The sequence below is a fragment of the Sceloporus occidentalis genome, unplaced genomic scaffold (assembly GCF_023333645.1).
Source record: "Sceloporus occidentalis isolate IW3139 unplaced genomic scaffold, rSceOcc1.0.p SCAF_70, whole genome shotgun sequence".
NCBI classification, from domain to species: domain Eukaryota; kingdom Metazoa; phylum Chordata; class Lepidosauria; order Squamata; family Phrynosomatidae; genus Sceloporus; species Sceloporus occidentalis.
In genome coordinates, this window is record NW_028317050.1 from 3516352 (window position 1) to 3525556 (window position 9205).

At 39.2% G+C, this 9205-nt stretch overlaps 1 protein-coding gene across 1 annotated transcript in view; it reads left to right on the top strand.

Annotated features, from left to right (window-relative positions):
- The window catches only part of LOC149286348 (visinin-like), a 67822-nt gene extending 59254 nt beyond the window's left edge, over window positions 1-8568 (top strand). The window contains exons 2-3 of the mRNA XM_089494214.1: window positions 4460-4571; window positions 8483-8568. Coding sequence (XP_089350340.1) covers window positions 4460-4571; window positions 8483-8568 — 198 coding nt within the window. The remainder of the gene's footprint in view (window positions 1-4459; window positions 4572-8482) is intronic.
- The last annotated feature ends 637 nt before the right edge of the window (window positions 8569-9205 follow it).

A 9205-nucleotide genomic window follows, 5' to 3' on the forward strand; every position in this document is an offset into this window, starting at 1 on the left:
TCCTCTTTCTTGATGTAGAGATCAGGAAGCAAAGCAGTAGAAACAGGATAAACTTGGAAAATCGGAGAAACTCAAACAATAGGCTGTCATACAACAAGAGAAGAAAAGACATCATGAAAGTGATCTGTGTTTGAAAACAACATGCAAAATATCTGACTAAGGTCATAGTGAACTAAGCATAGTAAAACTATTAAAGCACAATAATATAAAATAAAAACAAAATACTTTCAACAAACAAAGAAAACCCAAAACCCGAGGGTGTGAAAAAACAGGAGGGAAATGCTCGCCTCCTGTCTTTAATTAAATTTAGATTACCTCTACCTCTACACCAAGGATAGAGTAATCCCCGATTTTATAGCAAGACAGGAGGCTTCATTTTTAACGTGAAACAAAACAGCGGAGGCATGAGCCCTGAGGCGAAAGTAGAAAGTCCTGAAGGTTGATTGCCTGGACCAATCTGCTGCAGCCAGAATGTCCAATAGGGATCCATCCAGCTCAAAGGCAGCTGAGGCCACTGCGCCCCTTACCGAATGAGCCCTAAATGACCCGTCAACACCAGCAAGATGGAGGATTCACTTGATCCAACGGGCCACTGTAGGGGCCGAAACCGGTTTAAAGGGACGTACATAGGAGATTAAAAGAGGCCCGTTTAGGGGGAACAAAACTGCAGTGGAAGCTAGATAGGTGCGACACACCAAGCAACACATAGCTTCGGCCTATCTGGAAAATAAGGGTAAGAAAAGGAAGAGGAATGTGATTTTGTTCTGCAGGATATAGGAACTGAAATACTGTCTGGGGAGAAGATGAAAGAGTCCATGTCAAAGGTCCTGATGTCGGATACACTGCGAAAAGAAATCAGGCGATGGGGATTCCCCTCTGAATCCGCCAGTAGGTCCTGAGAGGGGGGAAGAAGAAGAGAGTTGGCACATGACAACTCCAGAAGAAAGGGAAACCAAGGTTGCCTCCTCCACAGAGGGTCGATTAGGAGAATCATAACCTGCTGACGCCTCAGTGTAAGGAGAGACCTGAGGATCATGGAAAACGGTAGAAATGCGTAAGCCCCATCCTTTGGCCAACATATAAGGCAGTAAGTAGGGGAACAATATGCCTATGTATAAGTGCATCTCCCACTATTCAAGTGGTACTGAAATCTCTTCAAACAGACTTTGTTGTCATCTTCATATAAAAACTTCCATAATAGAAAAGGTAGGCAGAGAAGGAGGGTCAAGTAAAAATAGCAGCTTTAATATATAAAAAAGAACAAAATTCTTATCTTCCATGTGTTCAGAGTCCAGAGCGTATGATTCGTAGCAGCGCTACCACAAAAAAAAAACGCTGTATCGGCTCTCTGTTATACGTCCGCGATTCTTACTCCTCCCAATGTTGTCAACACACACTACACGTTTTGCCTTACATTTTGTCTGGTGCATAGATTCAACAATCCACCTACTGTTTAATATAGCAGCTGGTCTCAGCTGATTGGTTAGACTTGTGATAGATTTTAAGCTGGTAGTCCCAATGGTCCACCTTATTAAAAAATCTTTTATCTGATCCACATAAAAACGGCATCATCAGGATATATAAATTAGTATTTATAATAATAATAATAATAAAAGACAGACTATTAGGCATTTAAGATAATCCTATTGCCTATTAAGTAATGTCATCATCAGAAAACCTCTCAGAATACCACCCTGCCAGCATGGACTGTGTAATATCTATACCTGACTACGTGTGCCCCTTGCCTGAGGTCTCCCTGCCTGAGGTCTCCCTGCCGTGAGTCCAGTGCCCCATATGTAGGCTTCCAGCGGTGTTCCTTGTCTGAGGAGTTCTAGCTTTATGCTCTGCCAGAGGACCCTGTCCAATCCGTGGCCACCTGAAGTCTATATCCTGCCGTGCATGTGCCTTTATCATTCTTATTGACCAGTCCTGTTTCTCCCATTCTGCCAGCACACTCCAATATAGACTGTTACGTTATAACGACAACAATTTACGCAGCGCTTAATACAATACATATATTCAAGGGGTATGACAAGACGAGAATTGACAGACTAAGATAAACCGATACATTAGGTGGAGAGAGCCCTGCTCGCAAGCTTACAATCGTGAGGGAATGGGGTGACAAACATAAGGCACAGAGAAAGGGTGAGAGGTAATGTGGTGGTTGTATTAATGACAAAGAAGTTCTAGAAGCTAAGATGGTATGCTTCTCTGAAGATGTGAGTTTTGAGATGTTTCTTGAATGTTGGGAGGGAGGGTGAATGCTGAAGGTTTGGTGGAAGTAGATTCCCGAGATATGGGGTAGCCTGATCTTGTAGACGGAAAAAGGGAGAGTTGATAAGTGAGGAGGAGAGCCTTAGCCCATGGGAAGAATGTAAGGATTGAGTAGGAGAGTATTGTAGGAGAGTATTTGCTTATGAGGGCAGAAATGTATGGTGGGCCTTATATGTTAGTACCAGGATTTTAAATGTAATTCTAAAGGTTATAGGGAGCCATTGGAGGGTTTCAAAGAGTGGGGAAGCAGAAGAGGAGCGGCGTGCAAGGAAGCCTAGCAGCAGCATTTAGGACCGACTGCAGAGGAGAGAGTCGAGACAGTGGAATGTCAACCAGAAGAGTGTTGCAGTAGTCAAGACGGGAAATGATAAGTGAATGAACCAGAGTTTTTGTGGATTCTTGGGTGAGGAATGGGTGGATGCGAGAGATGTTTTTTAGGTGCAAGCGGCAGGATCTGGCGAGGGACTGAACGTGAGGAATGAAGGAGAGGTTAGAGTCAAGGATGGCCCCAAGGCATCAGGCCTGGTTAGTAGGAGAGATAGTAGTGGTGTTAATGGTGATAGAGAATTCAGGTAGTGGAGTGGAGATGGAATGAGAGAAGATAATGAGTTCAGTTTTAGAAAGATTAAGTTTCAGGTAGCGTTGCGACATCCATGAAGAAATAGCAGACCAAGCAATTGGTAATATGGGACATGAGAGATGGAGAGAGATCAGGAGAAGACAGGTAGATTTTGGTATCATATATATATATATATATATATATATATATATATATATATATATATATATATATATATAGCATTGTGTGTCTTTATTTGCCTGTCTTGACACATCATGGGTACAGACAGAGCCCTGATACAAACTCAATTCAGTCCTACCCAGGGACTTTTATGAAGAAAACAAGGTACTCTACTGTACATACCGGTATACTTTTTTATAATTAAATGAGATTTTTACTATTTTATAATACAATTTTATTTTATTTTTATTGTTTTTGCCAATGTGTCAAGTTTTTCTTTATTTTAAACATTTGAGGTGTAAATATTTGTCAATACCAATTATCATTTTAAGTAAGTGAGAAAAGACATAAACATAATAGGTGAAGTAAAGTATAGCTATCATGTACACCAACAAAAAGTAGCAAAAAAAGATTCCTGAATTATTGTCAAATGAAACAGTATTTATAGGATAAAAGCCTCAGATTATTTTAATGGACATTGGTTATGAAATTATGTGATTGGTCATAGCAAAAGGTGAAAATGTTACTGAAGTAAATGACACTTCAATAGGCTGCACATGTTTAATTGTCATGGCTTGATGAACACAGACCCCCAATAAAAATATCCCTAAAACAAATTTGTAGTAGGGGTTTATGTATACAATGGGTAGGAGTCTAGAAGATAAACAAAAAATGTGAGGGAAATTAGAAATATGCCTAGTTTATTCCTGGTTACAGTTACATCTGGAGCATTAAGCAAAATGTATTTGCGTTACAATGTAATGATATGTTTAATTCCTATATATATTACTGTATTTGCTCAATTATAAGATGACCCTGATTATAAGATGACACCCCAAAATCTGAATATTAATTTAGGAAAAAAAGAAAAAGCCTGAATATAAGAAGACCCTATAGGAAAAAAGTTTTACTAGTAAATATTAATTCATGTAAACTATTTTTTCATATTTAATTAAAGCTATGATTGAGAAAAATATTTTTTTTGTTTTTACTTGCCAACCTGCCCCCCCAGTTATGCACATCTGCCCCCAGTAGATTCTCCTCTCTGGCAGCCGGCGCTCGGTGATAGATGCCCGGTGTAAGTGACGGCAGCAGCTGAGGTTACCAGACAAGATGAGCCAGGTCCCCTTCAGCGCTGTGGGGGATCTGAATCTTAGTCTCATAGTCAGACCTCATTTGACATCTGTTTAGAAGACGACCTCGATTATAAGCATTTGCTCTGAAAAAAATCTCGCCTTATAATCGAGCAAATACGGTATAATGTCACGGGAAACGAGTGTGGTAGTTAGAGCAGAAAATTAATTAAAACATTGTGAATACATAATATGTAGCAAGCAATAAGGGTGTACTTTACTCCAGATCATAATTAACCATGATGTTAATTTCTCTACATTCTGAGAAAAAGGAATCTCTTTAGGTTACAGCTAATTATTTGGTTATTTACAGGCCATATTCAAGATGATCCCAGAACAAGAACAGAAGAATCTGCCTGAAGATGAAAACACTCCACAGAAAAGGGCCGACAAGTTATGGGCCTATTTCAAAAAGAGAGACCATGGTAATTAAAGAAATTACGACACTCTTACAGCGTTGTTCTTTAGGGAATGTGTGATGAATAAAGCACAAAGACAAGTGTATGGAAACATTTGTATTGATATTGAATTAAGTCACACAGCCACATGGTTTTCTGTCTCAGGTGCTCTGGTTAAGCATTTTGTGGAGGGGCCGGTGATGATTCAATGGTTGTGGTACACATTTGTACTAATTACGAAGTTAATAGCACGTGTTGAGGTTCTTAACCCTTTTGTGACAATGGCTGTTTTAACATTTCTGTGCTGCTCGTGTTTAGCTGTAATTTGATTCTTTCCCATTTACTGAACCAACACAAGTTATATTTTTTTTCAGGACAAGAAGGGCTTTCTTTAGATGCCATTGTTTTGATTGTATCATATTATTTACTATAAAGTATAAAATATGGTGAAAAACTTTTACTTGAAAAATTTTTTACGCATCTATAAAAGCTAATAAAAAACCCAGCTAAACAGATTCTACTATTCGTCCTGCGTTTAGAAATACCCAATGTTTTTTTGCTTTTTTCTGCACGTTATGGGGCAATAAGTACAAAACTTTTTTCCAAATCTAGTAATTCTTCCCCCCCATGTGCTATTTCGGGTATCTTTGAAGCTGGCCAATGCAATTTACCTCATCAAAACATATATTTTTGAAAACTAGACACCCCAGGGTATTTCAGATGCTAGTATTTTAACTATTTCCATGCACTAATTCTACCACCAGTCTTTGTCAAACTTTGTGGTAGTCAGTTTTTTTGCGTTTTTTTTCCCACACACATTTTACTTCAGGTATGAATTAACAGGTCCCCTATGTGTGTTCAGTAGCATCTCCTGAGTACCCCACATTGCCTGGCTGTTTGGGGGCAAAAGGGCCACATTTTGGGCATGCGCATTTTTCAATGTTGAACTTTGACATTTGGTGATCCACTGCCCATGCCCTATTTGGTACATCTTTGAGCTTGGCCATTTCAGTGTGCCCTATAAAACAATATATTTTTAAAAACTAGACACTCCAGGGTATTTCAAATGCTGGTATTTTAACTCTTTGCATGCAGACACATTAAACCACCAGCAAGTTTGCAGTAGTATTTTTCCCCACACACGTATTTTAGGTATGAATTTAAGCTCCTGGTATATGTCGCAGTGGCGGTTGTGACCCATCTCAGGAGCAGTTATAGAGCGTCCTGGGTTGGGTATTCAGTGTCGCTCAATGCCTTGCTATCGAGGCATTTCAGCAACACCATTGAAGTTTAGGAGGCGATCCTTGATCCCCTCTTAAACTCTATTAAAACGTTGATGCCCCGGGGAGGCATTACAGCAATACTGTTTGGGTGCAGAAAGCGAACGGAGATCGCTTTCTGCACTTGTTTGAAGTCATGACGGTCCTGGCATGTCAATTGTCATTAACCCTTTGTTTTTAGGTGACGTGCCTGGACCATCAATTGTTATTAAGGTGTTAAAAAAGATTACAGACACTGGGTTAGGGCAGTGACTTCAACGGTTATGTTTTCTGAAAGTGGCAGTTTAGGGAGCTTAATGAACGGCTGCGAAAGTGGTATAGGATGGAGGAATCTGGGTTCTTAGTCTACAAACTCTACAGAAGTAATGTGCTGAACTCTAGGGCAGGTTTACAAGAAGGCAAACTAGGCAACTGCACTCAGGGCCCCTAGTCACAAGCCCCAATTACTTGTTCTTGTGTAAATTATGCATGTTTCTACACTGCACAGCATGAAAGCAGTAATTCTTGTGTCAGGTGAATAATGTGTATGGCATATAGGGGGTTAAAAGGCATTTCTGGAGGCAGAGTGGCATAAAGGGGGTTAAAATGAATATCATGGGGCACTGCCTCCAGAAAAGCCTTATTATGCCCCCCATATAAACACACACCCCCTTTTAAGACGTGGGATGAAGTGCTGAAGAACGGCCATTGGGCGGCGCCGTGCGTGCACGCCAGCCCCTTTAATTTCATTTAATTTCAAGAGGTTAGATACAGCAAAAGAAAAAAAGGCTATAGTTAACCATGTCAGAGATATCTATACCATAAAAATCCTACCTCAGATCACTCTAAAACTGAACGTTTTATAATATTTTTTAAAATCTGAACAAAAACACCAGCCTTTAATAGAGAGGTACAAAGATGAGGAAAATACAAATGAAAGGGCTCTGTGGATCTCAAGCTATTTCTGCTGAAAGGCTGGTCCACATATCCACAACCCCTCAGTAAAATAAGTCTTCCTTATGTGTTTTTTTAATATGGTTTCAAATGAAAGCCCTACTTATGCTGAAAAAAACAATATATGCTTTGTGTGGGTGCACTAATTGGTAAGAGAGAAATTACAGATGAAGAAAGACATAGAAAAAATGGCTCTGGTCCTTTAGCGACACCTTAGTATCAAAATCCCTGTCCTGAAGGGGTTAATGCTGATGACTGAGGGTTAATTTAATTAATTTAATAAAGTTAACTGAAGGGCAGTGAAGATTATTAATGTATTTATTTATAAAAGTATGGTATCAGTGATATTCTCTGTAAGATCCGGATCCCTGTAAGATTCAAATCATTTGAATCTTTGAATCATTTGAATCATTAGAATCTTTAAATCATTAGAATCTTTGAACGACTCTCTGACTCCATGAGTCACCGGTCCTCTGTGAATTAATGAGTTGTAACCTGATCCCAGAGTCTGTGTCTGAGTGCTCTGCAGATGACTCACTCTAGGATCAGGTTACAACTGCATGATTCACAGACTGATCTGCTACAAATGAATTGTTCAGTCTACTGAACTGATTCATCCGGATCACTAAAAAGAATCGAATCAAATGAACGATTCGTTCATAATCCGGACATCACTACTCCTGTTGCTTTCTTCTCTGCAGCTGCACACTTTGCGGTTGCAACACAAGTAGTTTCCAAATAAAAAGGCCCATCTGAATTCCATCTGAACCAAAAGGGCAGGAAACAATATTCTTTGTTCTAAAAACCAATGAGCCAAACTGAAACAGAAAATTTGTCCAAAATTATTTTGGCCTTGTGCACAAGTCTAATAGGTGCCATTAGCTCCTAGTTGGTCCCTGTGTTCTGTCTTCCCAGGTTAAAATATAGTGGTTCCACCAAGCAAGCCCTTTGGCAGGAGATAACAGCAAGGAATTTGATTTGTGTTTCTATGTTCTGTTACCCTTAAAAATCCAGAGTTGTTGCCCAACAAGGTTTGTTTTATTTTGGATCCTGTTGTGTTATGACTGGTGGTACTGGTGGTGTGTTTCCCTCTAGAAGGGTCCAACCTCCAGCATCCAAATAATTACATTTTAAATGTTTTAGCAATCTATATAACATCTAAATAAAAGGTAAAATTAGATGACACAACAGTAAATATGTTATATTATCTGTCTTCAAATTATGTGATCATTATCCAGCTCTCTGCTATCACACTGACTTGGGAAAATCCCATTTAACATCAGAGGCCTAAATCAGTGCCCAATGGGGTAAGACTCATGGAGTATTATTTTTGGCTCTGTGTAAAGGAGAACGTCCACATTCTTGATTTACAGGGGAAATTGGCGGGAAGCGGGGCGTGTCAAGACCCTGCTCCCGCGACCCGAAGGATTCAGGTCTTGACCCGGAGAACCGGAGGAGCAGCGCTTACCCAGCAATCTCCGGGTCAAACCCGGAGAGTTTCCGGGTATGCTCTGGTGACACTTACATTATTTAAAGCAGTAGGTAGACCAACTAGCCAAACAGTTAGTGACCCCCAACAATATAAAATGGTTAAGTGTCTTTATATTTAGATCTAAACATTAAATGTTATATTTTTACCATTGAGGACCCCACTTGTCTGTAATTTGTAATAGTGTGACTCTGACAATATGTATTTTTAACCTTACTTTTTTTCTTGCTATCTAGATAAAATCGCTGAAGGCGAATTCATTCAAGGAGTTATGATGAATGATGAAATTATGAAGCTTATCCAGTATGACCCAAAGAAGTAAACACTAAAGAAAGAAGAGGATAAGAAGATCCTGAAGAATGCCAAATAGCTTAGCTTAGCTTTTTGTATATGGTGTTCATATGTTTTTCTTTCTTTGTAATTGTGCTATTTCTACAATTAAAAATAAGAAATTCCAAAATAGACATACTAAAGATGGCACCAAGTTATAGAATCAAGCAGCTGAAACACAGTCAATAATGTGTTTTCCCTAATGTAAACAATGGACTGCTTAATTAAATCAAAACCTATATTTCTAGGGTAATCATGTCTACAAGTATTACTTATTTAATATTTTTGTTTGTTGGTACTTTAAATTATTTAAAATATATATGCCGATGAGGACACTGTTCAAGTAATTATGTCTTATAATAAACATGTGGATTTCTCATGTATAGAAACATAGAATTGCAACACATTCATTCAGTCAAGTCGCCTTCGATGCTTCCATCTTTAGATGCGGAGAAGGCGTTTGATAGAATACATTGGGGCTATCTGAGGGAAGTTTTGACTAGGATGAACCTGCCTACACCGTATATCACTGCTGTGTTCGCATTGTAACGCAACCCTACAGCAAAGGTTTCGGCCTCGGGATATGAATCTGATACTTTTGCTTTGACTAATGGAACAAGGCAGGGTTG